Consider the following 19,063-nt stretch of genomic DNA (forward strand, 5'->3'; position numbering starts at 1 on the left):
TAGGCAATACTATGAAACTGCCAATTACTAAAATAAGAAAACAAGAATTTAAAACACAACCATAAAGAGAGGTCAGAGAGGAAAGTGAGCTCCATCTTGTCCTAGGGTGTCTCAGACTTCTTAGTAGGGATATAGGAGAACAAGTCGAGGGTCAGAGAGTTGGGAGTCAGGAGATGGGCTCTAATCTGGACCAGCTGTGAGGGCTGAAGCAAATCCCTTCCCTTCCTGTGAGATAAAGGAGGGGGCTGTCATGGCTTCTGGGATCCTTTGTGATTAAGACATTCTAGGATGCTGGGATCGTTAGCACTCCAGGTTCACGAAGAAAAGATGAACTAAATAACAATAAATGCAGACCCATTTTAAAACGCTGCCCATCAGACATAGAGTGGGTGCCAAATACTCACTGCCATTGCATCAAACAGGTGGAAAGGAATAAATATAGGCATCAGCTGACTCACCATGGTGACGATGTCTCTGTTGGAGGAAAACAAGGTAATCAGCAGCCTGGGGCCAGGCCTATGCACACTGCTTAATCAACTCTTTGGAAGGGCCAGCACCACCATGACTGGGGTGTCAGTCTCCAATACCAGACAGCACTGAAACTATTCCAATAAAACCATTTTCAGGGAATTTAAAGGGTGCATACTGCTAACAAAAAGACCATGGCAAACAGTACTTGACCCAGTGAACACTCAAATATTTTTTCTGTAAGACAATGGAAAACACTGGCTTAATAGTGAAAAAATTTCTTATTGACTAGTGACAACTAAGTGGAAGCCTTGGCCAATCTGACACAAAACATTATCTCCTTGAGCCTCAGTTTCCTTCTCTATCAAATGGAGGTAATAACTTGAACCATTCCTACCTCACAGGGTTGTTGTAAGAATCAAATCACAAAGTACATAGAAATGTAATCAATAATTATAACAATGTGGACAGAAAGAATGAAAACTTAAAGTAGATTCTGGACCCAAGCTGGGCTTTAAAGAAGAGTTGACAAAAAATGAGCCCCCCTTCCTTTCCCGCTGTGGAAGAGTACACACACTGTTATGATCACTGGCTTGGTTGGTTTTGCTGAACTGGTTTTTATTTCCTTCAAAATTTGGTACGAGGGATGATTTGGAGAGGGGAGAGAAAGGGAAAGCTGGGAAATGTGATACAAAACAAAAGACATCAATGAAAAGGATAAAAATCTGAAAATCAACAAAATGGAAAGTGGGATTATCATTAATAGCACTAGATCCAGTCACATCTAGAGATGTCTAGCACGTGTCTTATGTATCTGGCAAATTTAGAGAGAGAGAAAAAAAGGTCTTATTATATGTCAGGCATGACAAAACTAGGATAACTCTAAGGACTTTGGGGATTTGCTGGGAGGAAGGGTGTTTTGCTTAGAAGGTCCTGGCAGGGGAGAGTGGAGAGGCCCAGCCTTACCACGTATGAAATGGTCTGGACACACGTTTTTTGCACGTTCTGGAAGTGCTTTCATGAAGACAGTGGTGTCAGACTCAGAGAACCTGATCCTTGCAGGCCACATACCGACTTGGAAAGCCACACATATCTATGTTGTACTGCGATTTTATTTATTTTGTTAAACATTTCCCAATTTCACTTGATTCTGCTTTGGGCTGCCCTCAGGAGCCCGTGGCCTTGAGTCTGACATCTCTGACACAGAACTACCCATCCTCCAGAAACCAAGGCTTGCTCCATAAAACTGAAGATATTCTCCCAGGATCTACATACTTATCACTGGTAAACACATATGCCACCACATTCTTCAGGGCTGCGAATATGACGGCTACTGCGATGGCACAAATTCCTGGAAAAGACAGAACAACAGAAGTTTTAGACGTTGGAGTATGATAAAGGCTTGCTTCAGGGATACGATCCTAATTCCCAGGAATCAGCTCTTGGGACACCAGAGTGGGAGAAGACTCTAAGATCAGACGGTTTGCCCTTGTTCCCAGGGCAAGAGCCCCTCTTCCAACCTGCTGACGGAGAGATGACCCTCTGGCCTTTGCCTGTTCCTCGAGAATTGAAATCTGATACTTCCCCCAGTCCACATCTGAGAGACACTGATGGCAGAAAGCCCCGTGCCATGTGAGGCAACATCTGCTTCTGTATTTCCAGGTGCTCGTTCTGATCTCTGGAGCAACAATCACTTTATAGACTACCTTGGATGATTGGCCCCTCGAGCATTCACACTTGGCTACCTTTTGAGGAAGAGCTGAATACATGATGGGCTGGAATTTAAGAGACTCAGACAGTGCCATAAGAAATGACAAAATGAACTGTTTCAGAGACTGGGAAGATCTCTACGAACTGATGGAGAGTAAAGTGAGCAGAACCAGAACAATTCACACCATGACAGCAACCTAAAGAGAATTAACTCTGAAAGACTTTAGAACTCTGACCAATGCAATAACAAGGCACGAGTCCAGAGGACTAAAGGTGAAACACGCTGCCCACCTGCTGCCAAAGAGGTGACAGGCTTAAAATGCAGAGGGAGATAGACAGATCTGGACATGACCAGCCAGTGTGGGAGTTAAGAGAGTTTTGTTTTTCTTTTTTTTATTGTTCAAAGGTAGGGGAGGATAGGTGTAAAGGAAGGGTGATGTTTGTAAAAATAAATACACAGAAATATGAAGAACAGACTGAATAAGAGGAAGATGGCAGCTATAGGGTATTTTGTGAGCATGATTCATGCTTCCCCTAAAAAACAAAAGTAGAACTTTGGATTTACCCCATTCAGTTTTATGTTATTGGTCCCAACCCACAATTCCAAGGCACAGAATCCCTTCCTGAAGCCTGAGTTAGTCATGCAGTGTATGTGGCATCCCTCCAGTTCTGGGTCATCTGCAGATTTGCTCGGCATACATTATGTGTCTTTATCCAAGTCTTTGTAGTTTTCCTTCTCAGCATTTCAGGACAACAAGGGTTGTAAAAGGGGCTAATTCAGTAACCACCAGGAGAAGCTGATGGACAAAGTAGGATGATAGAGATGGAGTCAGAAGGCTCAGAATCCATGAGAATTCACCTTCATAATATACATGGAACCTATTATACATAGTAGGTAGGTGCTCAATGATGCTAGACAGATGAATAAGTGAAAACCTCCAGATTTCTCAAAACATTAAGACATTAAGACACTTAGAGCATGGGGCAGCTAGGTGGCACAGTGGATAAAGCATCGGCCCTGGATTCAGGAGGACTTGAGTTCAAATCAGGCCTCAGACACTTGACACTTAATAGCTGCATGGCCCTGGGCAAGTTACTTAACTCTCATTGCACCACCAAAAATAAATAAATAAATAAAGACATTTAGAGGATGTGGCCCAAAAAGAGTGTGGGAGAAGCCTTTAAAGAAAGTGGTCTCAAAGTTCATACCTATGATAAGGCTCCATGTGTGATTTCAACAGCAACAAATCTAACAAATTAAAATCTGATATTAAGGAAACAGTGCTAATCACTAACGTGATCTTATTGTATCAGATAAATTGGAGACATTCTAGAGACTAAAGGTAAATTACAGTTGAGTACTGAGTTTTATGTAAGATTATGGATGTGATTCAGTTCCTTAAGGAAAATCTAAGAGTCACATTCTGTTCCAGACTCACTCAAATACATCAGAAAGCAATTGGTCCAGTCCAAGCTGGACGCACACCAGGTAGAAGTACTACCCACCTGTGTAGAGCAGCGCAGTGACAGCAGCCTGCCATGCCTTATCTATGCTTCCCGCCCCTAACGCATGGCCCACTCGGAAACTGGCAGCCATGCCAAGGCTAAGTGGCACCTGAAAATAAAAAGACCAAACAAAAGGCATGTCACAGATGACCCAAATCCAAGCACAAAGATCAGACCTGCACATAGCAGAATATGGTAGAAATGACATGACAGAAAGGGAGAAAATGCCGACGCGGCCTTCAGAAGGAAGAATTGCCTGGACTTCACTGCATGCTTGGCTTTGTACCATTTTCTCCTCACTTCTGCCTGCCAGGTCCGTGCCTTTGCCCTGGCTGTCCCTCCTGCCTGAGGTGCCTTCCAACCCTACCTCGGCTTCTCAGGATCCCAGGCTTTCGCTGAGCCCCAGTTTGGATGCTCCCTCTGCAGGAGGCCTCCAGCTGCTAGCGCCCTCACCTCTCACCCTGAATTCTCTTTGCATTTTGTACATACCTATGAGTGCACATGTTGTATGCAACCCCCCACCCCACCCCATTAAGTCCCATGGGGCAAGGACTGTTTCACTTTTGGTTTTGTACCTCCCAGGATTTATAGAATAGTGCCTGACACACAGCAGGCACTTAATAAATGCTTGTCCATTAATGAAGAGGATTTCCTTCTAACTGCCCTTCGACCATCATTTCCCAGTGCTGTAGCGGAGTGGCCTTTAGCGGCTGCTCCACCAGCCCTCAGCACTGGAGCTTACCACATTTGCACATACAAGTGAAAGGGGCTCCTCGGTACTTTTTCTACAAGTACACTGGGTGGGTTTGGGGGCAGCTGTTTTGTTCGGCCAGGCAGACACTCCCTTCCCTTTCTGCTTGGCTTCCCCACGCTTCCCCACTTTGGCCCATTGGAGCTGCCTGAATACTGCTCACAGGGTTTGGGTGAGATGGGAGTCACCTATTCACCTCCTGGCAGAAAGAGAACCACACTGGAGGCCCTGCAGTCTGGGCTGTCACAGTACCCCACCGTCCTCGGGCCAAGGAGTCCTGGGCCTTGTCACCTGGCCCACTGCTACACCCTCAGGACTCAGGGCCTCCCATCAGCCCTGAAGCTGAGGTGTTTTTGAAGTCCTGTCTCTTCCAGTTAGCGGGTGAGCTCCTTGAAAGCAGACGGAGCTTTTTCTATCAGCATCCTCAGCCCTTAGCACAGCGCTTGGCACACAATGAGTGCTTCCTAAAGACATTTTCATTCATTGTCTTTGCAGGAAGTGGGATTTCTGAACAAGTAGAAGTATCTATGTGCCATGCCAGGAAGCACTTTAAGACCTTTGGTCACTCTCTTTTTACCACAATGCTGTGGGTTATTTTCTTTAGATAAGGGGGTTAGATGTAAGAACAACTTCTTATATAAAATCTGTATATTCTTTGGTGGGAGCCAGAGGTGAGTTACTAATAGTTAAGAAAAGTCAAAAGGTCGTTTTTGCCCCTTCTAGAATCAAGTCAATGAACAATTCTCAGACTTGCCATGCTTATTAACCTGGGATTGGTGAACTTGTTTTAGGATATTGTGATAACTGGATTTATATAACTGGTTTCCTTTAGGATCCCATATAGTTTATTTTCTGCATCTAAAAACATTGTTCTGAGAAGGGGACCATAGGCTTCATCAGACTGTCACTGGATGCTATGACATGAAAAAAGCACTCAGTGGTCCTTTCTTCCAGCCCCAGGGAGAGCAGTCCCTTTAAGTTTCAGACTTTGAGAGCCAAGACTAAATCCACAGAATGTAAGGTATTCAAGGACAGGGACCTTTTCAAAGCAAGTTTTATCTACACACCACAGTATACCAACATAGCGCTTCCTCATCTATAAAAAAGAACAAAATCATATCTAAAAGGTCTACCTCACAGGGCTTTTCTGAGGATCAAATGGACCACATGTGCAAAGCACTCTATAAATGCTATTTTTACTGTTTTCATTAAATGAATTGAGCAATTGTGGTTTTGGTACCTGAGCTGTCTATCTAGGTACCAAAGAAAAGGAAAAGGAGAAACTAGGGGTAGCAGAATCAAAACAATTTACATGATGGTAGCAACAACTTAAAGAAAATAACACTTCAAGACTTCAGAATGCTGACCAATGCCATGGACAATTATTATGTTAGAGGACTTACAGTCAAGCATCCTTTTCACCTCTTGCTAGAGTTGCAAAATGAGGCATACATTTTTGGACATGACCAATGTGTCAATATGTTTTACTTGCTATACTTATTTCAAAGGTTCAAATACCAATTAACCGCAGTTAGGATGCCACAAGACCTATCAAATTCTAGTAAATGAGAAAAGAGCTTGGAATACAATATTCCAAAAGGCAAAAGAATAACTTAATCTACAAAACTCAGCATAATCCCGCAGGGACAAAAATGAATCTTTAAAGGAATAGAGGGCTTTGAAGCATTTCTAGTGAAAGAGCTGAGTAGGTACCTACTTTGAAATGCAAGCACAAGAATCAAAAGAAACCTAAAAAATTAACATATTTGAATAATTGGAGGGACTGCAATAGGATACAGTGCCAACAATCTAATAGGGGGAGGAAAAAAAAAACCAAGTGTTTCTATAATCTTAATATCTTCAACGGGTATTGTGGGAGTTAATGAAGAAAAACAGAGGTCCTGGGGGAAGATTAAAATATATTATTGTAGAAAGGAGTTATCTGGTGGAATTTGCATATAAATATAGGGAAGGAGATGAGAAAAGCTGGTATCAGATGACCCTCACTCTTATTTACCCTGGACAAAGGAAGACTGAATACACACAGAGAGTTTGGTGTAGAAATAAACATATCAGACTCAACAAAGGAACAAGTGGAGGTGGGGAAAGGAATAAGAGGAAGGATAACACCAAGGGGGAAACAGTGGCAAGCAAAACAAACTTTCTAATCTTGAAGGGAGGAATAAAAAGAAAAAAAAGGAAGAAAAGAGCTGGAATCTAAAGGGGCACCCACTGGTTGGGGAACACAAATTGTGGCATATGAATATAATGGAATATTATAGTGGTGCAAGAAATTATGAAAGGAATGACTTCAGAGAATCCTGGTAAGTAAGAACTAATATAGAATAAAGAAACAGAAGAACAATGTAAAGAATAACAATATTGTATTAAAATTTTTTCTGAAAGACTGAAGAACTCTGATTAAAACAAGCACCAACCAATATCTCAAGAATATGTATGATGAAGTATGTTATCCATATTCTGACAGAGAGACAATGGACTCAAGATGCAGGAACAGACACGCATTTTTGGACATGGCCACTGTGTAGATTTGTTTTGTCATGCTATGTTTATTTGTTACAAGGGCTTTTTTGCCTCTCTTCTTAATTAAGTGAGTGGGATTATGAGTCTGATGGGAGAGAGGTTAGCAACTATGATGCAAAAAAAAAAGAGCTGTTAAGCATTAAAATTTTTTTTTTACAGAAGTATAAAGGAAAGAAGTTGAGATGCAAGCAGAGACACACAGGACATTTGTGAAAGTTAACACGTGGAATTATATGCTTTTTAAAATAGTGAGCAATCTGAAATGAAGAGTCATAATTAAACATAGAACCCACTTTTGTGTTCTGCTGTGTATATGGAAATGCTAATTTGTTGGGGTGTTTAAGTACAGAATAATTTTATTTTGTTTGGTTTTGGTTTTGGTTTTTTTGCAGGGCAATGAGGGTTAAGTTAGTTGCCCAGGGTTACACAGCTAGTAAGTGAGAATAATTTTATTTTAAGAAAAACAACTTCCCAACATATATACTACCCAATTGCTCTCACTCATTATAAAATGGTCATTAGCACAAGTAGGACTTTGCTGCTGGCTTATCCCATGGACATCATGAGGCAGCTTCATGGACTTGGAATCACAGCACACAAAGCCAACTGAGTGAAACTCCCACAGCTCTGCATAAGGTAGAGACTGACCCCCTGACCCTGAAGTCTTACCATGTAGGCTGCAGAGGACAGTTCATAAATGACGGCCTGGGCTCCAAGGGTTGTCATATTAATCATTCCTAAAAAATTTTTTAAAAGAACAGAGTCATATTTTTTCATGTTAATTTAAACAAATATTATCTTTGTGGAGAGAAGGCTTGTCCTAATTCAAAAGCTGAGAAGGATGCAGACTACTTAACTGTTCAGAAATACACAGGTGTGGCCACCCTGGCATTGTGTGGCTATCACCTATTTGAGGCCTCACATACCCATTTAAATGGAGTTCTTAGGTAAACATATCGTGTGTGAAATAGACATCTTTTGTTACCTACTGGGCATGGCCTGCACTGAAGCAAGAGACCTAAGGCCAAAAGCCATCAGGTTTAAAGTAGGGCCTTGACAAGGGCGTCCTATTCTTCTTGCCCAATCGTAAAAGGCAGGAAGAATGAATGAGAACCCATGCATGTCTCCTAAAGTTTGCAAAGTATCCACTGGAGACAAGACTTTCCCTAGCTCCTTAAATGAGTCTCCTTCTCCGCCTCTCCTATGTTTGCCATAGCTCTCATGTGAAAGAACACCGGGACAACAGTGTAGCCAATACTTAAAGGGAGCTGTTTAAATATAGGTTGTGTCTATGCTCTGAAAAAAATCAGACCAAAAAAGAGTCAAACCAGTGTTTTGAATTGTCTGAAAACCAGATGAACTCTGCTACCGCTCCAAATGATTTTGCAGACACTAACTCTTTTTTTTTTTTTTTTTAGTGAGGCAATGGGGGTCAAGTGACTTGCCCAGGGTCACACAGCTAGTAAGTGTTAAGTGTCTGAGGCCGGATTTGAACTCAGGTACTCCTGACTCCAGGGCCGGTGCTCTATCCACTGTGCCACCTAGCTGCCCCAACACTAACTCTTAAGGTGCACCAAGACCCAACTTGACTAAACAAATCGGTCAGCACTAAGGGCACGTAGAGCCACAGACACAAAAATCCATGGAGATCTAACACAGGGTAGAAGGAAACAGAGGCTCTAGAAACACATTGATTTGCTGAGCTGGTGAAAGATTCTGGACTGTTGACTAACCTGTGAGAAAGGTTCCAACTTCAAAGGTCCACCACTCAATACACACCATAAGCAAGCTGGGAACAGCTAACTGAATGAAAGTGCCCCATTCCTGAAAGCACTCAGCAGACCAACCTAGAGAAGAAAAGGGAAGCCTCGTTCTGAGATTGGTTTCTCCTGATCAGAGTTCTTTTTCTCTAGATGTTAGGAGCATGTGCATAGTCTGTTACTTCAGATCCATTGGGATGTTATGTGAAAACCCCCAAGCCACAAGTCTTTAATAGTTGCTGTCACTACAGACTTGGCTTTCGAGGGGTTTTGTCTTCCTGCATCATGTGAGCCTCAAATAAGGCACCAGCCCTAAGGTAGTACTGGGTGCTTCTGTCACATGGTCCAAATGACTAAGCCCAAAGCATAGACACAAATGACAGAGAAACCAGTCTGCCTTTCTCTGTGTTCCTTCTTTTTATTAATATAACTATCCTAGTGTATCCTAAAAGCTGACCAAGATTCCTAAGTGCTACAGGCCAGAGATGACGGTTGCTTTAAAAGCAATGCACTGGTACATTTGGATCCTTGCTCACTCATCCTTAACTGTTCCTTAGTAACTACTGTTAATAAATCTCATCTTTAAGCTTTGAAGGCTTATCCCAAGGAAAGCCTCAGTTTTTTCTTCCAGCATTCTTGTCACTAGGACATTTAGTGTTTCCTCCTGTGGCCTGTAATCTCTCATTAAGAAGCTAAAATGAAGATCAAAGAAGGACGGACCTACTAACATCTTTTTGCCGGAACACAATTTCCTGACAGTTTCAAGAGCTGGCTTTCTCTCCAGCTTCCGAATCCACTTTGAGACTTTTCCCTTTTTTGAAAGACAGTGCCCCTGATCCTCCCCATTGGGTACAGGCCTCATCTAGGGCTAAAGAGTCCCCCAGGACCTCCTTTGCCTGACCCCACACTCCTACCTCTGGCCTGCTTTTACAGAGTTTGAAGTTTCAAAATCTGACTGTGTGATCCAAAGAGCTGATCTCTTTTACCACAGAACAAACTTGGTTTGGTTTTTTAACAAATTTTAAAATGAAAGCTTTAAAAACAGATTTCAAAGCATCTTGTTATTCAGTTGACTCCAGTTCTTTGTGACCGCATTTGGGGTTTTCTTGGCAAAGATAATAGTGATTTGCCATTTCCTTCTCCAGTAAATTTTTTTTTTTGGTGAGGCAACTGAGGTTAAGTGACTTGCCCAAGGTCACACAGCCAGTAAGTGTTAAGTGTCTGAGGCCGAATTTGAACTCAGGTTCTCCTGACTCCAGGGCCGGTGCTCTATCCACTGTGCCATTTAGCTGCCTCTCCAGTAAATAAATTTAATAAACTTTCTTTGTTACTTTTTGTTTTAATGTATATATATATATATACATATATATATATATACACACATACACACATATGCTGGCTATCATGTATATGATATGTATCTCATATATGATAACTGGCACTTATACAGTGCTCTATGGCTGAGTACCGTACATATGGTAAGTCACTTGATCCGCACAACCCTGTGAAGTAGGTGCTATTCCCATTATACAGATGAGAAAACTGAGTTGGGGAGGTTGTGATTTGCCCAGGGCCATACAGCTAGTACTTGTCTGAGGTAGGACTCAAACTCAGGTCTTCCTGACCCCAAGCTACACGCTCTCTCTATCCCCTCTGCCCCCTAATTGCTTAGTCAATTTATTCAGGCAAATCAAGGACTTTTTTATAAGGAGAAAACTAAATTTTCTCTGATTCAAGCAATGGAGGGGAAAATCCATTGACTAGAATGTTATTTTATTTCTGTTTAGATGGGCCATTTAGGGAGCAATGCTGTGAGAAATGACAAGAACCACCTGACTTAGTTAACACTACCTTTGAGAAGAACAAATAAAGCATAACGGTAGCTCTAGAAGTGACCATACCTCCCCATGTCTCCACATGTATCTTTTTCCACCACACATAGAGAAAGAGAAGAAAAGCTTGGGTGAACTGAGATGTTGTGTTGGCCCAAGCAGAGCCTCTGCAAGAGATGAGAGAGACAACAGTTATCCGGGGCAGTCTATGCCTCCTGCCTTGGCCAGCCAGCCCTATAACCTTGGCTCCGGGCTCCTCCCGGGCACGCTGCCCAGGTGCCTCCCACTAGGGCTCCCCAAACCTGGCCCAGGGGCCCACGTTCTTTCTTCTTCCCACCATGGTTGATCCAGGAGCACAGCAGTGACAAATCATGACTTCCACTAAAAAATGAAAAGATCAACTGTCCCTTCAGAGAAATGGTGGCTCTAAAAGATATCCAATTAACCAGCATCTTGAGTATAGTCACAGATTTTTAAAAGACCACCCGGACAAAAGGCACCTTAGAGATCATCTAGCCAAACATTTTACAGATGAGGAAAAGAAAGGTCATAAAGGTGAGGTGATTGTCCAAAGTAAAGTCACCCACTTTAACATGCATTTATTGACCCTCTGCAGGGTGATATTCTTTAACAGAACAAGGAAACTAGATGGTCAGTACAGTTCTGGACCTCGAGTCAAGAACACCTGAGTTCAAAATCTGCTTCAGGCACTTACTAGCTGTGTGATCCTGGGCAAGTCACTTTACCTCTGTTTTCTTCAGTTTCCTCTTCTATGAAATGGGGCTTGATATGAGGATAAGATGAGCACATTACAAACCCTGAAGCACTATGTAAGTGCTAGTTATTATTCTTACTCACAACAGCACTGCCTCACTAAGCTTACCATCTGAGTGTGTGAAGTCAGTCTTTGCTGTTTCACAAATATGACAGGAAACCAGGCCATTCCATTCCTAAGGGCCTAGGAGTGGGCAAGCACTTGGTTGCTTCTTGTCTGAGAGCCCCTGATCATTCACAGGGTCATGGCCTTAAAGCTGAAAGAGACCTCAGAGGTCAGTGGGTCCAACCCCCTCTTTGAACAGGGAGGAGAGCAGAGGCCAGACACCAAAGATGGTTTGTCTAGGGTCAGAGCTGGAGTCAAGCCCATGCTTTCTGATGTCAGACGCACCACCCCACGGCTGCCGGCTGCCTTCTGTCCTGATTCCACTTCTCTGCTCACACGTCCCTCCAAACAAACTTCACTTTCCAGTCTTCTTCCCAGGGCTGCTGCCAACTCCCCAGCTAGAGGACGAGAACTCGCTGACCACCATCCTCCTCTTGTCCACTGCACCTCCCCCTGCCTCAGGAGGTTACAGAGCCTGGTCTCTTCTGTTGTCTTTCCTCTCCTCCAACTCTTTCCCCCTGAGCCCAAGGCTCCCTCCTTCCTTTCCCCCAGGAGCTGATTTGTCCCCAACCAGGTCCAAAGATCATTAGCAATGACTTCTTAGGGATAATCTTTCCATCAGTGAATTGATAGCTCAGTATTCATTCCTAAAGAAATTCTCAGATTGGATCATCACAGGTGAACAGGTGACAACTCTGTGACTGAGTCTAGTACTTAAATGTATTTCCATTCCTTGCCCCCCCCCCAGCCTTTTTTTTTTCAGGGTAATGAGGGTTAAATGACTTGCCCAGGGTCACACAGCTAGTAAGTGTCAAGTGTCTGAGGCCAGATTTTAACTCAGGTCCTCCTGAATTCAGGGCTGGTGCTTTATCCACTGTGCCACCTAGCTGCCCCACTTAAATGTATTTTCAATGCCTAGGCTTCACAGAACTTCGGAAGTATGGAACGTGGCCCACTAATGGATATTAGTGACTTTCGGAAACCCAGACACTCTTTCTGGGGTAACTACTTACTGTACTCCGAGGTTCAGAGCATACAGGAAGAGAGCATTCATACCCACATTGATGATATTTGCTGCAATTCCAGTAATAACTTGAGGCATAGTGATGCCCTAAAATTCAAAAGCCAATCATGAAAAATTTTCAGTACTTTCTAGAATGTAATCATCATCTGAACAGTTAAAATTATACATTGCTTAATGGGAATTCCTAAGGGAGTTTTTGACGGTTTCCTGTAGATGAGATTTGACTTAACAGTAAAACAGAGAAAGGTACTCATGAGACCTGAGAAAGATCAAATTGAATCCTTGAGCTTTATGCCACCACATTTACGGATGTAATTTTCTTGTATGAAATTCAACTCCAGTCTGTCCTGAGACGAGAAAAAAGTTCTTACATAATTTCCCCACCACTAACTTTTTTTTTACTTTGAAACAGAATTCTCAGTGCCCTCAGAAGTGTCTGTGACTAAGCCATGCTGCCCTTTCAAGGGCAGAAAGAACATGAAATTAGGGATCAGTCGCTAGACTGGGCAGCAAAGGGTACACTTGGCAGTTGAGAAATTGGGCAGTAAAGGACAGCTAGTCCTCACGGCCTCCTCTCCCTCTACCCTGGTGGTTTCATACTTTTTCCTTCCTAAGGAAGGAGAGTGTGCTCACCACATCACTCACTACATGAGCCATGGGGAATGAGTGAGGACTGGAGCTGCTGCCCAGTCCTTCTTCCTCTAGAAGACATTCAAGTCCCAAACCTAAAACTTCGCACAAAGTCCGGTCCTGTATGGCACACCAAAACCAATACAAAATTCATGGCTTACAATTAAAGAGGAATCCAACCGATGGGGCTTCTATCCCCAGGATGGAAAAAGACCTCTCCAGTGATTCCCTCGTGTACCCTAAAGACAAGGCCTGGGATTCAGTTCTGAGCCTGTGTAATTCCATCTCAGAAACAAACTGCATTAAACAATTTCAGCTTGGGGCATCATGCAAAACACACACATACACACGAAGAACAATCTCTACCTGGCTTCTTAAATATCTCGTCTGCAGCTGGTACAGAAAGGCTGCCTGCAGGGTTAGACAGAAAAGTTTCACTCATTCAAGTAAAATATGAAGCTACCAAATCATAGTCATTACAATGAACTTCCTCTGGAGAACAAGAGTGTTTGAGTAAGAAATTTCCCCAATAGCTGACTTGAAGTCAATGGAGCCAGAGCTAGGCTAACTAGTTCCCAGGGGCATCAGTCATGTAGAGGATGCTTTTATTCCATGGCACGGCAGTTTCAGCTGGCCAGAAGAAAAGCTCTCTGGCTCACGGGATGGTCACGGGATGGTCAGGACTGGACTGCTGTCACCTCCACGAGAGTCACAATTACCCAAGATGTGGGATACAGAACAGTCTGCTCCCTCCATTCCCAACAGTTATTGGAAAGAGAAGCTGCTTTTCTTTTCTTTGGGAGAGTTCTAGAGTTAGCCTGAATTGTCAGGAGTGTCATGAGCCACAGGGAGCTCTAAGCAGTACAATGGTTTCAATCTTTATATGAAAAACACTGAGTTTAAAAAGGGCAACAGTTATATGTGCACTGGTGCACTGTGGTAACCCAAACTCTAAGGTCCTGGATACTTACAGGAAGAGCAGGAAGAAAAATCATCACATAAACTTGGGCTAACCTGGAAAAAGAGAGAGTGAGAAAGATTTCCTTTACTTGGTGTTGTAGGGAAAGCAAAGGACTGCTGTTAGATTTTCACAAAATGAACTCACGAAATGTGTCCGTTCCACAATGATCACCCCACACAACAGCATTTCATATGGTGTTATCAATCTAACACAAGCCAGGCCTATCCTGAAACCCTGATCACCTGGTCCAGCTAATTTCCTAGAACATCCATTGGATTCATTGGAGCCCCAGGGTCTTGGCACTCCCAAGACTCACCCAGCCCTGTGTAAGGCGGTGGCTAGAGACCAAGTGCCTGCCGTGAGTGGGTTCCACTTGACAAGCCTCAACTAGACCAACTAAACATCTTACTTTAGGAGGGTAGATCTCTTTTGATGAATTTCCTTAAAACTCAAGACGAAAGACTGCAAACGTCCTAAACAAGGGCAGAAGCTACCTGTCACAGGGGGCAAGGCGAATGCTCTGTGAGAAACGGAGCGGGGAGGCTTGGGATGATGAAGAGGAATCAAGCATTCACGATGAAGAGGAATCAAGCATTCACGATGAAGGAAGCCCTTCCCACAGCTGCTTTTTCCTTTCTACCCAATGTCCTCGGGTCTAGAGAGATTCCTAAAACATGGGTCTGACCAGGTTATTCCCAGTCAGACAGCTGGAGGTCCCAGAGTGCACAGAGGGCTGGCTTTGGTTGGAGTCAGGGAGACCTGACTTCAAATGTGGTCTCAGACACTTAACAGCTGTGTGAGTTGGAAAAGGGACTTGACCCCTCAGCCTCAGTTTCCTTACCTATAAAAATGCTGGTAACAGCAGCATCTACCTGCCAAGGTGGTCGTGAATTAGCATCTATAAAGCTCTTTGCAAACCATAAGTTATCCAAATGCTAACCATTCTTATTCTCCTTAGGATGCTTCAGTGGCCATAGGATAAACCACAATATTAAAAGCCCTTCCTAATCACAGGTAGCCTACCTTTCCAGGCCACCTCTCCACACTCCCCACTGTGGCCAAACTGATCTACCACCTGTTGCTCCCCCAGGGTCAGGAACACTCACCTCTACAAAGAATTCTTGGCTTCCTTCCGAGCTCAGCTCAAGCATTAGCTATGACAGGAAGCCCTTCCCAAGAGTCACCTACCCCTTCCCCCGAATAGCAGTATTTACTCTAGCACAGTGCCTGGCACATAGTAGGCATTTAATAAATGGTCATTGATTGATTATATATACTTGGTCCTTATGAATACGGGTATATTCAGTTTCCCAACACAGTGTTTAATAAATACCCACTGATTGATTCTAGAATTGCAAAACTGCACTTTAAAAAAAAAGACAAAAGTATTTGGGGGATAAAGTTCCAATTCAACTTCCATGAGAAAATCAGTATCCTTGACACCAAAAGTAATGGAGAAATGGAATTTCTTTTTCTATCTTTTGCTGCGGGGCTTTGTTGGGGATATATTGAGATGCTGATGATTTATTTGGGTTTATTTTATATCTTGTAGCTTTGTTAAGTAGTTTTTTAACCATCATATCATCTACAAAGAATGATAGCTTTGTTTCCTCCTTGCCTATTCTAATTCCTTCATTCCTAACATTTCTAGTACAATATTAAATAATAGTGGTGATAATGGGCATCCTTGTTTCACCCCAATCTCATTGGAAGTGCTTCTAGCTTATCCCAGCAACAGAGAAATGAATGCGATGTTAACTCAACTGCCATTTTCAGAAGGGGGCAATAGAAGGAGATGTCAACATAAGGAAAATGATCATATGGTTCTCCACCCTCCAGGTAGGTTTAGTTAGAAAATGAAATAGGATTCTTACTTAGAAACTTCTGGATCTTGTTTGGAAAGCAGGAGGATCTGTTCAATGTTAATAAAGATGGCCCAGCAAGGAAAGCAGCACAGTAACAAAATAAGGATTGCCCTTTGAAGTATGATTCCAATACGTTTCATGTTCTTGGCTCCAAATGTCTTGAAGAAGGAAAAACAGTAGAAGAATCACTAAAATGGGTTCAGACCTTGGTCCAACTATTCTGGAAAGCAATTCTGAGCTATGCCTAAAACGTCACCGATCTGTGCATAGCCTCTTTCTCAGTGTCACCACTAATAGGCCTGTACCCCCAAAAAGATTTTTTAAAAGAAGATAAGGGGCAGCTAGGTGGTGCAGGTCCTGGAGTTAGTAGGACCTGAGTTCAAATCTGGCCTCAGACACTTGACACTTACTAGCTGTGTGACCTTGGGCAAGTCACTTAACCCCAATTGTGAAGAAGGAAGAAGAAGGAAGAAGGAAGAAGAAGAAGAAGAAGAAGAAGAAGAAGAAGAAGAAGAAGAAGAAGAAGAAGAAGAAGAAGAAGAAGAAGAAGAAGAAGAAGAAGAAGAAGAAAAGGACCTGGATGTACAAGAATATTTATAGCAGCTCTTTTCGTAGTGGCAAAGAACTGGAGACTAAGGAGATATTGATTGGAAAAAAGCTGAACAAATTATGGTACATAAATGTAATGAAATATAATTATGCCATAAGAAGTTATTTTCTTTAAAAAGACTATTTCAGTGAAATCTAGGAAGAAATATGAATTAATGCAGAGTAAAGTAAGCAGAACTAGGAGAACAACACTATACAAAAAATTTTGAAAGACTTACATAATCTGGCCAACACAACCATACATACAACACAACCATAATTCCAGAGGATCAAAAATGAAGCATGATGCCCATCTCCTGACAGAGAGGTAATGGACTAAATATGAATAATGAGATATTATATTTTCTAGACATAACCATTATGAAGCAAATTTGTTTTGCTTGCCTATACATTTTTGTTTAAAGGGTTTTGTTTCCAATGGGAGAGAAGTGGGAAGAAAAGAAAATATATTTTTGTTAATTGAAAAAAATTTTAATGAAATAAAATTTGTGAACAACAACAACAAAATGAATTCAAATCAAAATAGGCTCAAGACCCACTCAAATATAATTACAAAATATTCTTTAAAGAAATAAAGAGGGGGCGGCTAGGTGGCACAGTGGATAAAGCACCGGCCCTGGATTCAGGAGTTCCTGAGTTCAAATCCGGACTCAGACACTTGACACTTTACTGGCTGTGTGACCCTGGGCAAGTCACTTAACCCCCATTGCCCCACAAAAAAAAAAATTCAAAAAAAAAAAAAAAGAAATAAAGAGCCACAAATAATTGTAGGAATGTTCACTGATCATGGTTGGAGCAAATCAACATAAAATACAATACCACTTAAATGAATTTACAGATTTAATGCTATGCCAGATTACAAATGAAAAACATTACATAGCCTGGTGATTTTAACTTTGTTTTCCTTGTTTCGTTGTTCATTTGGATAAGTGAGAGGTTTACTTTCCTCAAGGGAAGTAAAAGGGGGGAAAGTAGGAAGGAAGGGACTAGCACATTTAGGTCTCAAATTACAAAGCAATAATCATCAAAAGCATCCGGCTAAGGAAGAGGGAGATCTATCAGTGGAACAGACTAGATAATGAAGAAGAGGAAATAATCAAACTCAGTTATCCAATACGAGATAAACACAGGAAGAAATTACAGGAAGAACTCCCCCCCTTTAAAAAGAACTACTGGGAAAAGTAAAAAATCTAGAAAAATTAGGTTTTGATCAACACCTTATACTTGTTATTGTTCAGTCGTTCAGTCATGTCTAACTCTTTGTGACCCCCACAGGACCACAGCATACCAGTTCCTTCTATCCTCTACTATACCTCAATGTCTGTCAAAATTCATGTTTATTGTTTCCATGACATTATCTATCCACCTCATACTCTGCCATCCCCTTTTCCTTCTGCCTTCAATCTTTCCCAATACCAGCATCTTTTCCAATGAGGCCTGTCCTCTCATTGTGTGCCCAAAGTAATTAAAGCTTTAGCTTTATTTGACCTTCCAGTAAATAACTAGAATTAATTTTTTAAGTATTGACTGATTTGACCTCCTTGCTGTCCAAGGGACTCTCAGAAGTCTTCTCTAGCACCTCAATTTGAAAGCATCAATTCTGTGGCCCTCAGCTTTCCTTGTAGTCCAACTCTCCCAACCATACATTCCTATTGGAAAAATCATAACTTTGACTACATAGACCTTTAACAGTAAGGGAATGTCTCTGCTTTGTAGCCTGCTGTCCAGATTTACCATAGCTTTCTTTCCAAGGAGCAAGTATCTTTTAATATCATGGCTATAGTCACCATCTGGAGTGATCTTTCAGCCCAAGAATATATAATCTGACACTGCTTCCTTTTCTTCTCCCTCTTTTTTTTCCAGAAAGTGATGAGACCAGTTGCCTAGATCTTAGTTTTTTTGATGTTAAACTTCAAGCCATCTTTTCCCACTCTCCTCTTTCACCCTCATCAAGAGGTTCTTAATTCCTCTTCACTTTCTGCCATCATAATGGTATCCTCTGCATACATATGAGATTGATGATATTTCTCTCAGCAGCCTTAATTCTGGCTTTTGGTTCATCAAGCCTGGCATTTCAAACGATGTGCTCTGCATAGAAGTTAAATAAATAAATAAGGTAACAATATATAGCTGTGTCATACTCCTTTTCCAACTTTAAGCCAACCAGTAGTTCCATGTTTGGTTCTAACTGTTGCTTCTTGGCACACATACAGATTCTTAAGGAAGATAAGTAAGATGAACTGGTATTCCCATCTTTTTGAGGACTTGTCACATTTTGTTGTGATCCACACAGTCAGAGGCTTTAGTATAGCCAATGAAGCAGAAGTAGATGTTTTTCTGGAACTTCCTTCCTTTGTCCAAAATCCAGTGAATGTAGGCAATTTGGTCTCCAGTTACTCTGCCTCTTTGAAAACCAGTATGTTCTTCTGGTAATTCTCTCTTTATACTGTATGGTATAAACCCAATAAAATTGTATTTGCAATCTGAACATCAAAGGTTACAGCATTAAAAAATCAGAAGGGT

General features: G+C 42.0%; 1 protein-coding gene across 1 annotated transcript in view; it reads right to left on the reverse strand.

Annotated features, from left to right (window-relative positions):
* LOC122755299 (multidrug and toxin extrusion protein 2-like) overlaps positions 1–19,063 on the reverse strand; it is a 49,896-nt gene that overhangs the window by 23,444 nt on the left and 7,389 nt on the right. The window contains exons 4-13 of the mRNA XM_044003613.1: positions 15,941–16,089; positions 14,077–14,119; positions 13,472–13,516; positions 12,465–12,562; positions 10,641–10,738; positions 8,713–8,826; positions 7,649–7,716; positions 3,685–3,793; positions 1,744–1,819; positions 405–474 (exon numbers count right to left, since the gene is read on the reverse strand). Coding sequence (XP_043859548.1) covers positions 405–474; positions 1,744–1,819; positions 3,685–3,793; positions 7,649–7,716; positions 8,713–8,826; positions 10,641–10,738; positions 12,465–12,562; positions 13,472–13,516; positions 14,077–14,119; positions 15,941–16,089 — 870 coding nt within the window. The remainder of the gene's footprint in view (positions 1–404; positions 475–1,743; positions 1,820–3,684; positions 3,794–7,648; positions 7,717–8,712; positions 8,827–10,640; positions 10,739–12,464; positions 12,563–13,471; positions 13,517–14,076; positions 14,120–15,940; positions 16,090–19,063) is intronic.

The sequence above is a fragment of the Dromiciops gliroides genome, chromosome 4 (assembly GCF_019393635.1).
Source record: "Dromiciops gliroides isolate mDroGli1 chromosome 4, mDroGli1.pri, whole genome shotgun sequence".
In the NCBI taxonomy this organism is placed as follows: domain Eukaryota; kingdom Metazoa; phylum Chordata; class Mammalia; order Microbiotheria; family Microbiotheriidae; genus Dromiciops; species Dromiciops gliroides.